Here is a 14,730-nt window from a genome sequence, read left to right on the forward strand (position 1 = left end):
TCTCTAGGTCCAAGTTACCATTTCTATCCTAAATTCAAAACATGTATCACTTAAAAACCACAAATACAAATTTCTTCTATGAATTAACCTTAATACCTCACTTTCATCTGCTGGTCTTTCATTTTCTCTTTTAAATCTGAGTTGCCCTCTAACATTTATTTTCTAAAAAAGCTTTTTCTCAAGCTCTTGTTTTCCTCTCGCTGTTCTTACTCTTCCACTGCTCGTAGGATTGAAGCACATTCTGGAGGTACTATGTACCTGATGTGATGCAAAGGAAATCAGAGTACTCTGAAGTATTTGTGCAATCTTATCCCCAATTCGACAAAGCCTTCTAGATTTATCAGCAGTCAGTAAAAATGAGTGCTACATACATATGTTAAATGATACAATCAACGAAGTTCAGGAATGAGACAAATGAGCAAGTTTCTTTAAAAAGAAGAGACATTTGAAAAAGGGGAGAGCATGAGTTGCTACAGATTATAAAATCCATAAGGACGACATCAACCAAATATTAGGTAGGGATTTTACTTGGAACCAGAGAGATCAAACCAACTAGAGGTTGGCAAGGCAGTATAGTAGGCTGAGCTGCTGCAACTGACACTACAGTCCCATACTGGAGTGTGGGTTCAAGTCCTGGCTACCCTGGTTTTTATCTAGCTCCTTGCTAGTGTTTCTGGGACGCAGAAGATGATGGCCCAGGTGTTGGGCTCCTGCCACCTCTTTTGGAGTTCTCTGCTCCTGGCCTTGGCCTGGCCCAGACTTGGACTTTATGGTCTTTTTGGGGAGTGAAGCAGAGGATGGAAGGTCTGTCTATGCTGCTCTGCCTTTCAAACAAATTAACAAATCTTAAAAACAACAACAACAACAAACTAGAACAAGCTATTCCTAATGCCTTTTAATTTTGGACTAATTTGTCAAACTTACACAAAAATTGCCACATTTCCAAGAATATCCACGTATGCTTCACCTCAATGCCTTCAGTGTTAACATCTTAACGTGTCTACCTGATCATTTTCTCTCCATATACATGTTAACTTTTTGACATTAAATCACAAAGTGCTCCTTCATTCCTAAAATTCTCAGTGTGTACATCTTGCAAACAAGGACATTCTCAGAAATAACTCTGGAAATTAACACCAATACCATAGCATTTGCTGCAGACTTTACATAAATCTTGCCAATTGTCCCATTTTTTTTTTATGACAAAAAACACTTTTTTCCTTGTTCTAACATCCAATCCATCTGTTGTGCTATCTTCAGCCTTCTGTAATCTAGAACAGTTTTCTAGTCTCACTTTCTTAATGACCTTCACATTAAGAATTATTTTGCAGATGGTTCTTCAACTAGTGTTAGCTGGCATTTCTTCATTATATGAGGTTTTTTTTTTTTTTTCCAGTAATTAGCAAAAGTGTTGTCTTTGTCAGTGTATCTTATCAGAAAGCACACATTTATTCCAAAACTGAGGATGTTGTAAAAGGTATTTTTTTTTTAAGAAAACTGGGGGTAACTGAGAACAGATGCTATTCAGAAGTTACTGTTAATCAGTGTGACATGACAGTATTGTGGTTATGTTTCCTTAATAGGGCTCTTATCTGTTTGCAGGACATACATAGTATATATTCTTGGGGAGAAGTGAAGTTACTTAGCTTGATGTCAATTTCTAGGAAGTTTGTGATCTCAAGGTTGAGAGTAATAATGCCAGGACAGCTATATTTTCACTATTTTAAAACAATGTTCAATGTTGTCATTATCCAGGTCTGTAATCATCTTTCCTTTCTTCTGTGGCTTTCTAGTCACATCTGCATTTACCTCTTAACTAGTACGGGAGAAACAGCATACAACTGTGACTTGCTGGATTAAGGGAGCCTACTGGTGTGGACTGAGAGGAGGCAACAGGGACTGTGGTGCAGTTCAAGTTCCAGTTACGCCATGCTTGCGATCCAGCCCATGGTCGTTAATGTGTCCAGGAGGTGGCAGGAAACGGCACAGATGCCTGGGTTCCTGTCACTGATGTGGGAGACCTGGAAAGTTCTTGCCTCCCGTCTTCGGCCTGGTCCAGCCCTAGGTGTTGCAGGCATCTGGCAGTGAGCCAGCAGGTAGAAGATTTCTCATTCTCTTTTTGTCACTCTTTCAAGTAAATAAATAAGTGGAGAAATTGGAAAAAAAAAAAAAGAAAGGAAGAAAGAAAGGCCAATGGGGATGAAACTACTGGTTAGGATTAGGTTTACAAAGAATTTTAACATAATTTCTTCATGAGTTGTATGCCCTCCTTATTAAAATATGAACTTAGTGAAATTAAATCATTAAGATGCTTGATTAAATGATCAAACAAAAACACTTTACAACTGACAAAGTCTTTTATTTTTTTTGCTTTTGCTTTATTGTCTTTTGAAATAAGCATTCATTTTTAAAAAGTTTATTTCACAAAAGATTATCCTTTGTTGATGTTCAACCTTCAACTGTTCTTTCCTCTGAGTCTTAGGAGTGAAAAGATGAGAAGTTGCTTTTGTAGCAGTTCCTTCTAGCTTTCCAAGCAGTCTTGTAGTAGCAACTGGTTCAACACGCTGCTTTGTTTTAAAGCGTGCAGCTTTGATGTGTCCTCGCCAATGATGGGAACATTTTCATTTTGTTCCTGCACTGCCAGGTCACTTTCACTATCAGACAGTGTACACAGGAGAGCATCATTTTCATAGGTTGGAAAATAGTATCTGAAAACAACAGTAGATATGTCGAATGTAAGTTGTCCGGAATGATCCCAGCAGCAGCGTGTACCTATAACTTTGCTAGGTTTCCCAACAATTTCACAGCATTTTGCAAAGGTTTGTGTTGCAGACAGCCTATGAGTGAACTTTCTTTCATCATGAACTTGATTGTGTGATGTCAGCTTTACCGATCCGACCCTCCCTGCTGGCAGGCCATCCAATCCCTGCTTCATATCCACCATGGGAAGAAACATGTTAACAGGCAATCTGCCCGACCCTGGGCTGCTGCAGCTGGCAGACGGCACCTATCTCTCTCGGGAAGCTAAAAACAGTGTCCCTTTTACTCATATTCAAAGTCCCAGTTGTTCTCTATAGGTTAATGAAGTTCAAATGTGGTTACATTTTCAAATATAAATCCTTTAAATATTATATTAAAACAATTAGGTTTCCCCCATGTTTTGTTTTTTAACCTAATGAATACTGGTCCCTTCATTCTAGTAGGTCACAAAATGAAACATTTGTAGAAAATTGTTTGTTAGTCTGGTTCCTTCTCTGGATACATCCTAGGGTTTTTTTGTTTTTTTTTTTTTTTTAAAGGTAATGGCAAGGATTTCATTCTCTGTAAGAAAAACTAAAGAATCAGAGTACCAATTCAATCCATGGCTGACTTCAGCTCTCACAAACCTGAGACTTTGGAAAGAGGAGCCACAGTTCCCTGGCTAGGCCTCAGGGAGATGTAATTTAATACTCTGTGAGCAGACACATATTTCTGGGCAGCTAGAAGTCCACAGTCTCTCATGAGAGACTCTCCTGTGGGGTTATCTAGACTGAGGTGAGAACTGGGCCAAAAGAGCTGGACTGGCAGAGCTAAACTGCAAGTCTGACGACAGAGATACACACTTGCAACCACCTGCTTACCTCTGAGGGCCACTGTGCAAAGCACAGATGCTCCAGCAGTAGGCATACCTTTAGACTCAGTGATTTCATTTCTAGGTTCTATGTGAAATAATCAGGTAAATGACCAAAAGTGTGGGGAAATGAGCATTCTTTATATCTTTACTTTTTGTATTTTGCTATTTTTAATAGCAAAAAGTGAACAACAACCTAAACACACTTAGTTATTAGGGCACAGTCACATAATGTGCTAGCTCACAGTCACTACAAATGATGCCACAGTGTGTACTGGATATACAAAGATGTTTGGTATTTTTCCAGAACATATAATTGTAAGACATGCAGCTACGCCTGTATCTGAACGTCACAAATTCTAAAACAAGTGGTTTCACTTTTAAGAGGTGATTATTATTTTTTTTTAGGAGGGAGATTATCTTAAAGCTAAGTTATTTTGAAGACTTTTACTTTCAATAAATGTGTATCTCTCTTCTCTTTAAGCTGGAAGGAGTTAAACGGACAAACGGTGGGGAGCAGAACAAAGCAGCATATGTCCAGTTGAGCAGTACTTACTCCAGTTGGTCCCATGTCTTTTTTTCAGGAAGCAGTGAGATATGCTTAGCTTCTTCCATATGAGTCCTCAAGTCTGCTTTGGATTTGAACTTTACATGGCAGCCATAACATCTACATTGGTGGACTTGCCTCCGAATGAAATTCACCAGTTTCACTTGCTGATAGAAATTTAATCCTGAAAATGAAAGAATATGGAATCATCAGATGCTTGGTCAGTTCCATTTTTTGCAATGTTACAGTTCCTTAAGGGAGCCACTTCGTCCACAAACCTGCAGAGGTAGTGCAGTTATAAAGTGTTAACAGTAGATAGCAAGTGGTAGCAGTCAATACTTACATAGGGTTAACACTGTAAGCATTATCTTAATAACGATCCATGTATGAACATACTCAATCCTTACCCAATCCTATCAGGTAGGGTAGCTTTATCCTAGCCACATGACATGTCAGGGAAACTGGTCAAGTTGGCATAGTTAGTACATGGTAATGCCAGAAATTGACCCTGTGCAGCTGCCTTCAGAGCCTACATTCTTGCACTAAATGAATTACATATACAATACATATTCATATCTATCATCCACACATTCTTGGAAGGTAGAGACCGAGATGTGAGAAGTGAGCTTTTCATGGTCTAAGATCCATCAGTAATTCAGTACTTTATGTTTTATCTTCTCTAATTTTTCTATTGTAGTGATACTGAGACTGGAAAAATTGGTCGGTACATTTATAATACAGTGCAGTAGGTGTTCTGCATACACTACTCATTCCCTGTTACATTTTTTCTGACCTGATGCTTAATGTCTTACTGTGAGTAAAAGCTGCATACAGATATGAACTCCAATTTCATTCCAAAACCCAGGTTCTATTTGCCTCTTCCATTTTATGAAGAGTCACATGTGTAGGAAAGATGACAAGAGGGAATATGAATCCTAAACTCTATCTGAATTTTACATTTCCAAGTAGGTGAGAATCACTGCTTCAGAGTTCAGCTGAGACCATCTGCCCAGAGATACATTTTAGCCATGCACTCTTGAGTCCCGGCTCACAAACAGAGCATCACTGTGCAGGATGGCTCATGAAAAATGCAGCATCATGGAAAACAATCTCCAAAACAAACTTACCAAGTTCTGACTTTATTTTGAGGAGATCAAACTCATGTGCATCCTAAAAAAAGAAATGCATACATCTGTAAGCATATAAATTATTTAATCGTTCAGGCTGGAGTTATAAACAGACAGCCTATTCACAGGAGTTGGGTTACTTCAGAAATGTAGCTGGAGTTCATCAAGTCCTATATTTGAAGTTTTCTAAATGTAACTACTGCCCTCCACATCCAATTGCTTTTTAAAGCACAACTCAATCAGTTCAAACCCTTCAGTGATTCACAATTTATATCTACAGGTTTTGGCAATGTATAAATTCTGCAGTCTGGTAAAAATGTGTTGGTGAGATGAGGCTCCTACAGTATTTGTTTCTGGACAAGAATTAAAGATATGGGGTTCTTCGTTGTATAAGTGGAAAGCTAATTCTATACACCCTGCTTCTCATTTCATGCTGTCAATTATGTTATTTAAACCTGAAAGTTTCTCCTACATCACACACTTCTTCCTTTTGATTTTCACAACGCACAGACTTACTGTTTGTTCCATGTCTGCGACGGCTCATCTGTGCATAGGTTTTAACTTACAGGCTCACAGAGTAAACCTTGCCACTCATTGCAATGGCATTTAGTGTAGCACCAGATTTGGGATGCTTAGGAATTCATGCTATTGTTATACCTGAAAGTGAATGAGCCAGAGGCTCAGGACACCTGTCAAGGATGCTGACAAGGGAGTCCTCACACAGAGAAGGGGACTGAGGTGTCTTTCAGCTGAAAGACTGAAGATATTATGAATTAAATTTAAATACAGGTAACTCAGTATGAATGTCAATGATTCTCTGTTTCAAAGAAAGGAAGCCTCTTATTTCTTAGGGTTAATGCCCTGGGTCTTCCTGCTTCCAGGTCCTCATTTTATTGTTCTTAAAAAATGTTTCTGAATAAGTGAGAAATGAGGTGAGTGAAAGCAGATGGCACAGACCACTCCCGGCAGATCAGTCTAAGGGTTGGAAGAGGAATGACATTAGAAACATCCAGGGATATTTCCCATTACAGTTACCCCTCACCCACAAGCTGTGATATCAGTGTCAGTCTTTCTTTCTTTTGTGTGTGTGTGTGTGTGTTTTTAAAGTCAGAGATACAAAAAGAGGAAGGGATGCAAGGAAGGAGAAGAGAGGAGAGGAAAGACAGAGACAAATAGAGACACATGTTGGTTCATTCACCAAGTGGTATGATGGCCTATATTGAAGCAGTTGGAATTCAGGGACTAAGAGTTTCTTCTGGAACTCTAATGTGGTATAGGGCCCAAGAACTTGGGTCATCCTTTGCTGCTTTTCCTAGGCACATTAGCAAGGAGCTGGACTAGAGGTGGAATAACTGAGACTGAACTGGCACCCAAATGGGATGCCAGTAGCACAGGTAGTGGCTTTAGAAGCCATGTCGCAGCACTAGCCCCAACTGTTACCCATCCCTTTACTGGCATCCAGCAGAGGCTCACAGTGGTGTTAGAGCGTGCTACCTCTGAGGTGCGATGGGGTGAACAAAGGCACAGAGCTACTAGCTGTGACTTCCACCACAACATATGGCTCTTAGGAGGGTCAGCCCAAACTGGGAATGTTCCGGAATGTCTTCTCCTCAGTTCTGGTTTCTGAAGTGGCTGGAAGACCACACCTTGGCCCTTGTCCACCAGCTCCCCCGACTCTATCGAGAGGTTTTGAAGATGACCAGATCCTCCTTCTTGTGGTCTTATTCACCAGCACAGGAAGCACTGGGAAGCCTTGGAAATGTCCATTTCCTGGGTGTGGTTAATCATGGCTGCAAATCCAATTCCAGCCTGGAACTATCCTGTAAGTATCTCGAGATGTATTTTCTCAGGTACAGTCAATTCAACTAACTCAACTGGCTTGAGGTCCAGTTCTTCACAGACCTGATGGGGTTCTTCCATTTTGCCTAATGCATTCTCAGGAATGGAATAATGATGATTGAGAAGCTGAATTTTAAGTGGATGCGGGAGCAGCAATGATTAGTTTCTTCCTGTTAGTGATAAAAAATTCAAACGGATAAGTGTATCTTACCTCCATGTGGACATATAATTTCTCCACCGTTTCTGCTTGTTTTTCACAAAACAGACAGACAGCAGAGACAGGGTGCTCTTTCCAGTCTGACCAGTCTCTGGTTAAAAGGAAAACAGAGAATATGGAGAGTTCCCTCATTAATGGGAGTGCTACACATTGTCTTCATTATTAAGTTCACCTCTTAGAAAGCCTTGCTAATCTCTTCCAACTCTCACATCTTGGTAAAGACTGTCACATCATATTTGGACTTTATGATACTGCTTTTGAAATTCAAAGCACCACTGTGACACTAATACCAACAGTGAATAGGCTCCGTTTTTCTCATATTTGCTGCCTTTCTGAGCAGCTATTTTACTATAGCATTGGTATAAACAACACATTTGCAAAGGAGCCATATCAAGAGATGTCATGCCTGTTCTTGTGAGCCTCAGTCTCCAAGTGCACACTCCGGGAGGTGCAGTGCAATGGTAAAATTTTAAAAAGGCAAGCCATGTGTCTATCAGGAGGCAAATACTTATCATTTTAAATGGGCTAGTGTTCAAACTGATGGTGGATGGAGAAATCAAAAAGCATTGGGACCCCTTTTCCCACTTGGCCTTGTCTTTGCCTCTTTTTCTGAGGTATGTCGATTTCTCAGCAATCCCAAGCCAGGAAAACTGCCCATAGAGAAGAGTCGCCGAGGAATTACCCACCTAAACTCACACAGTGGAGAACATCAAGATTGGATTAATCCAATTCACACAGGAGCTTGCCTATCAGGAAACAGGAAACACTTCCTCGCACTGTCCTTCCAGGAGGAAGTCACTAGCCCATTTGTTCAGGTAACAGTCATTACTGTAAATAAACTCTTGTGCCATTAACACTTCAACACTCACTCATTTTCCACTCTACTATGTCACAATGGGAAACAACACTTTTTATTCTGGAGGATTCCCTGCCTGAATCTCTATCCATATAGAAAATGAAGTAAATAGCAACTCTTCAGGTTTGTACTTTATTTCATCATGAAAGTACTGTTACTTCAAAATCCAGGATGAGAGAGAAACAGGCCAAAAAGAGCCAAAGAGCTATGATGGCAAAGAAAATGAACAACAGAGATCTTTTAAGGCTGAAAAGAATACTTCTCAAGCTTTTCATTTCAAGAGAAGAAGTTGTGAATGTTTTCAGTTGGTCATTAGTGGGATGAATACCAAACAAAATTATCTACAATCCAATTGTGTTCCATGTGCCAGGACAAGCGACATGCAGGGTTCAAAGATCATATCATTTCAAGGTCTAGACACCAAATATGCACAGCATTAGAACATATTTTTCTCTGGATTATTTTTATTTATGACTGCTTTAATTTGGTGGAGATTATAGGTCTTTAGGGATTTTTTTTGTCAAAGTTATACTCAATTCAAGTTTTTAACATATTATATGAAAGGATGCATGGGTCAGGGAGATTTTCTTTTTATTTTGCCTTATCAGAATAATTTCAAACCAAATTAAAAAAATGTCTTCCTCCCCTGGCAACACTGTTACTGAGTGACAATAACAAGCCTTACTCTTCCTGATGGTCCAGCAACTCCCGATCATCCTCCAGCTGAACTTCTTCCCATGTTTTTCCAAACTCCTTTGCAGTAAGAACAGAGTTGGAGCAATCGGGGAAAAGGGGAAAGGAAAAAAGAAAAAAAGATACAGGATTTAGAAGTGGTTTTCAAACAATGCAAGTGGGATATGTTACAGGTAGCACAGGCCCTACTGGCAGTGCTTGAGACTAGATGCTTTTGGGTTTCATAATATTCGCACATGCATGATGAGTTATCTTCAAGATAGGACTTTAATCTCAATCTGAAATTAATCTGCTTCATACATAGCTTACACACACACAACTTAGAGATAGTTTCATAGTGTATTTTTAGTGCATATGAGTTTTGAATGAGAACTATCATATGTGAAATTTCCCACTTATGGAATCATTTTGGTGTTCAGAAGATTTTGGATTAAGGATGTTCCACCTATGATTGTTTTTCTTTTAGTAGAAGCAACAACATCCTTTCAGCCAACTTCTCTTAACTTTAAGCCACTTTTCCAATCCTGAATGGATGTGAGAATCTCTAACAGATTTTCTTTCCAAAAAACTCCACCAGTATCAGCATCTTCTGGTGGAGAAGGTTGAAATGATCTCTTAGAGGACTAAGTTGCTAGTCATGTTCGCTTACAGTCCATATCCTGGAGGGCAGCCAGAGTGATCTTTCTAAACGGAGCTGCCATGTTTGCAACAGCCCTCCCACGGCTTCGCTTCATACTTGCAACCACACCCAGAGTCCTTATCATTGCTTACAGGATTGCCATGCTTTCCTCAGCTCCTCCTCCATCCTTATTTCCCATCACTTTTTACCCCTTGATTTGCTGCAGCCAGAGCAATCATTTTGCTCTACCTTGAACACATAGTGCTTTACTTCTGTTCAACCACCCTGAAATCTGCTCTAGTCTCTGCCTGACACACTATTCACCCATGCATGCGCCTTGCTTAGTCATCTGAATTTCTGCTTAAATGCTATCACCTCTGCCTTTCTCTAACTGCCCTAAGACCACATCCCCCCTTCTAAACTACTGTTTTGTTCTCTATCACCTTTTACTGCTCTTCAAAGCATCTAAGTGACCTGAAGTCACTTTGTTAATCTATTTGTATCTTAATTACTATCTGTCTGCCACATTAGAATACCTAAGACATGTCTCTAGTCAAGGCACACATAAATTTTACCTTAAAAGAATTTCCTAAAACCACTAACTGAGTTAATTAACGTCTGCAAAGCACACAGTACTGGGCATGTGTAGGAGCACAACTAACTAAACAAATCTCTTCAATTCTCTGCAGCTGGTAGAAAAGTAGAAATGTCTACCTCTTTAAGATTTTATTTGGCAAGCCTAGTCATAGTTTCGGCAAGCCTTATGGACTGATGAGTAAAAATGACTTTCTTGGTCCAACAATTTCTCTTTTTCCCCCACTAAACCTCCTTCTAACACCTGATCTTCCTATTTATGCCATGCAACAGCAGTAACAGATAGTGGTGTAGGAATATTAAAGGATACCTTTCCGAAGGAGTTAACTATGGTTAGGGTCAAGCCCAACTTGACTTGCTGTAACTACAATAATTTCTGTTACATAGCATCCTTCTTTGAGAAAAATACAGTTGAGTCATTGGAACAGTCTATTATATACTTATTCTATTATATTTTTATTAAAAATAATATTCTTTAAATAGCTATTAAAGAGCACACTGGCTCTTACAAGATTTAAAATAAATACCCAGGGGTATAGGCTGGTTCATAGTAAGTATTCATAGAGCTGCTAGTTTTAAAAAAAGGAAGAAATTTCTATCTATGATTCATGTCACATGAAATCTGGGCATTCTGTGGGCAGTATTATCTAGCACACTCATCTAGAAACAGCTGGCCTTCCAACATTTTTGTTGTGACAACCACATTACTGGAGGCCCAGGGAATCAATTATCAGACCTTTCTAAAGGTGCCATTAGGATGAGTGAGCAGACCCTTTAAAGTCTCCTCTAAAAGTAAACTCCTCCAGCTATTACATGTTCCACTAGCCCCCAATTTTTCAACAGCAATTTCAAAGAACTCCTAAAGTTTGCTATAGGAGTAGAATTTTTCTTAGAGCTAACTGAGGCTGAAGTCTGCTCCCTACTGGCTTCGGCAAGGGCCTGAAGCAGCATTTGCCCTGGGAAACTGAGTAATTCCAAGGGAAGACTGAAGGACTCAAAAGATGCCCTTTGCCTTCAGCTGGTAGTAAAACACTCGCAGCAGCCATTAGCCAACTCTCAGAGTCAGTCTCTAAGTACATGTTAAACTTGCTTTTCAAGGAGATTTTAACACCACACAGATTACTTAGAAGAATTTCCAGCCTAGAGCACAGATTTTCAAAATAACTCATCCTTTCCAGCAGATAAAATGACAGATTTACTTCAATTAGACTTCTGGGGATCATAATTCACTCACATTGATAGGAAAAAAAAATCCATTTGCCATTTGCTTAAGAAAAGTGTTCCTTAGAAACCAAACTCTCCATCTTTATTTCAATCCCTCTGGAGTTACTTGACCCTTTTTGTCATCAGTAGTTTTCCTTCCTTTGTTACAGATGATGAAAAATCCAGTGGTTTTGACGCATGGCTAGTAACACCACTGGTCACTGTGAATCCTTCCTTCCCTACCAAGTGATATTTGGCTCCTGCTGAATAATTCTTATTTCAAACATACTGTAATATACAGCAGCCAGAAATTGAAATTAAAGTTTCTGGGCAAGGAAAGCTTTCATTGCATTTAAAACCCTTGGTAAAATTACCTAGTCAGTGCACTGTATTAGCCAAGCAAAGTAAAATGCATAATAAAATGTCTTGGTTTCTCTGAAACTGCTGTTAAAAGTAAGTTGGTTGCAAAAAATGATAAGCACATGTAGTTTTTATGGGGAGAAACTGCGAGAGTGAATTTCAACAGAAGGGACAAGTTGCTGGCCCCAAGGTGAAAGACAACAAGAGGTAGTGCCATGTGTCACATCTAGATGTTCTGTCAAGAGGACTGAATTCTACATTAGTTTCACTACACAAACATGTGCTAAGTCAGAGATGAAGCAAACAATGCTTAATAAACTGACCATGTAAACCTAACTACTGCTTGTACTTCTCAATTACATTTTTATTTTTCTTTGTATTATGTTTTTTATCTAAATATTAGTTAGGCCTTAGGAAGATTCTGCAGTCAAGTTTTATAATACAAAAAAAAAAAAAAAGCCTTACCAAATAGTTGATGACATAAAATCGGTCATATTCTCTGTTCTTCGGATTGATTCTACGATGTTGTTTTTTTCTCATATGATCTTTAAGTGTATTTTTGTCCCGGAAAGTTTTCTCACAGTATAAGCACTGCAAGCTAAAAGAAATAATAGAACAGATAGATTAGAGATATCTCTATTAATGAGTTTCATTTTCATTTGAGGTTGTATGGAGCTTTCAAATGAGATATAACATATTTGTTAGAATTCCTGCTCACTTTCATTTTTGTAGGATACATGATGCAGATAATTTTATAGCATGCTGCAATGGTCAATTCGGTGACTCAGTTAAAATTACAATAAAAATAGCAGGGACTAGCGCTGTGGCACAGCAAGCTAGGTCTCTATCTGTGGTGATGGCATACCGTAGGGGTGCTGGTTTGCACCCCAGTTGCTCCACTTTTGATCTAGCTCCTGGCTTATGGCCTAGGGAAGCAGCAGAGGTTGGCTCAAGTCCTCCTTGGCACCCTGCTTCCACATAGGAGACCTGGAGGAGGCTCATGGCTCCTGTCTTTGGAATGGTTTAACTCTGGCTAGCCATCTATGGAAGATCTCTCTCTCTCTGCCTTAAATCAAATCAAATCAATAAATCTTTTAAGAAAAACAGCTAGGAAAGCTTTTTGGTGTCTTAATAACCAAACTACTTATTGTATAATGAAAATATTCTTCACATAACTACAGTGATGATGACCACTGCCTGTCCACATTTCATATAATAATAGCACATGGTTTGCTCTATCTGAGAACTAATTTCTAGTTCTAATACCTACTAGCTGTGGGGCTTGGTAAAGCCATTTGCTTTTTCAGTTGCCATGTTCTGATATCTAGTCTGAAGATAGCACTTACATTTAGAGATTTCAAGGAAATTTTGTTATGTCACATTTATGTGTGTGTATATATGTATATATACACACATATGTAAATATTACTGTGTGTTATGAATTAATTGTACTAGGTATTTTATTCATATATGAATAAGTATTTACATGAGTAAAACAAGCAGTAGCTGGTATTGCATCATTTTCATTTGTGCTTTCCCATATATGGAATTAATCATATAACGAAACAGTGATTATCAGTATTGAAAAGATAAACAAAATCGTTTTGTCATACCAAGCCTGACAGTGGGCACCAGTCTTTAGAATTTCGTTTTCTGAGGCTACACAAAGTAAGTTTAATCACTTTTTAATGAAAACTCAAAAAAACAAAAATCTGTTAATATTCCAATTCAAATTTTTTTACATCTCTATTAAATACCTTTCACTTAGTTCTTCTGAATAGAAATAACTACATTCTTTCACAGAAAATAACTCATGGGTGATATGCTGATTCCAGATGTATTATTGCTAGTTTTTGTAAGAAAGCACATGTAATTTTACATGAAGGATTATTTAACAAAACAGTGAAGAAACTTGTTCTAATATAGTGTTGACAGCAGAATGTGAGTTAAAAATAAAACAAAATGATTTATATACTTGGTATTTCTTTTTTTTAAATGATTTGCTCAAAATATGGTGGGATGAGATATCATACACATAATTGTCAATTTTATGGTTAAATAAAGAATAATAGTTCTGAGGAAAAAAAAATCCATGGATTCTTTGCTAGAAACAAAACTGGATATTATTTTTAAAGTGTTTTTTTGCAATGAAAAAAATTTTCTTTCATGCAATAGCAGGCTAAGTTTCGAAACTCAAAGTTGCTATTAAGTATTCTGCATAAATATCAATGGAAACTAGAAGGCAGAGGAATGCATAAAGCACTATTTAGCTCATAAGAAAGTGATTAACAAACAATAGTTTGATAATTTATCTACTTCAGTACGTATATACCAATGACTGTGAAAAATGAAGCAATTCTAATTCCCAAATGATGCTGAATCATTTCTGGTGACACTGATGGGGAGAAGCGCACAGGCAGAGCCAAAGCATCAATGACCTCTTAGGCTGGATGCTGAACACACCCTTCTTCCTCTTTCTTGCAACGCTCCCATGGTATGTACCTAGCTCGACATACATTTTTTATTTTTAAAAAACTAAAGAGCAAAGAGATCTAGATGAGGAATGCAAATCCCTCTGACTTGAGAAATTTCCATTTATTTAATTACTTCTGATTACTAAATTGATTTGCAAAATTCGTAACAGAATCCAGGATTAAAATAGCTTAAGGCCATGTTTCAAAAAGCAGTACTTACTTGTCAAGCTTTCTCTGTAGTGTACATAGAAATTCACTGCAGTGTACAATGTTGTCGGGCAGGCCAATGTTGAAAGCATGCTCTCTAGCCATGTGGTTTAACAGAACAGATCTAGGAAGACATTTATATCACATATAAATCATCTAGGAGCAGATCGGGATAGGAATATGCATTTGCATAGAAACTGCATTAACTGGAAATATAAGCAAGTGTTAAAGTCTGGCACAAACATTAGAGCTATTAGAGTGTGATGTTATAAAACAGGTAGATAAACATACAGCCACATTCTATCCAAAAGGGGAGCTAATGTTTCTTGTATAATCTGCTACTCAACAGGGCCACATTTATAATACCAGGTTTCTGTCCTATAA

At 38.4% G+C, this 14,730-nt stretch overlaps 1 protein-coding gene across 3 annotated transcripts in view; it reads right to left on the bottom strand.

The window, feature by feature from the left end:
* Positions 1-2,356: 2,356 nt before the first annotated feature.
* Positions 2,357-14,730, bottom strand: part of ZNF277 (zinc finger protein 277) — a 64,891-nt gene continuing 52,517 nt past the window's right edge. For all 3 annotated transcript variants that reach the window (XM_041002538.1, XM_041002536.1, XM_041002537.1), the window contains 7 exons: positions 14,360-14,470; positions 12,131-12,263; positions 8,882-8,949; positions 7,335-7,431; positions 5,285-5,327; positions 4,167-4,341; positions 2,357-2,708 (listed from right to left, as the gene is read on the bottom strand). In XM_041002538.1, the coding sequence (XP_040858472.1) occupies positions 2,522-2,708; positions 4,167-4,341; positions 5,285-5,327; positions 7,335-7,431; positions 8,882-8,949; positions 12,131-12,263; positions 14,360-14,470 (814 nt within the window). In that variant the 3' untranslated portion in view covers positions 2,357-2,521. The remainder of the gene's footprint in view (positions 2,709-4,166; positions 4,342-5,284; positions 5,328-7,334; positions 7,432-8,881; positions 8,950-12,130; positions 12,264-14,359; positions 14,471-14,730) is intronic.

Source organism: Ochotona curzoniae, unplaced genomic scaffold, assembly GCF_017591425.1.
Source record: "Ochotona curzoniae isolate NIBS_2020 unplaced genomic scaffold, NIBS_Ocur_1.0 scaffold_2476, whole genome shotgun sequence".
NCBI lineage: Eukaryota > Metazoa > Chordata > Mammalia > Lagomorpha > Ochotonidae > Ochotona > Ochotona curzoniae.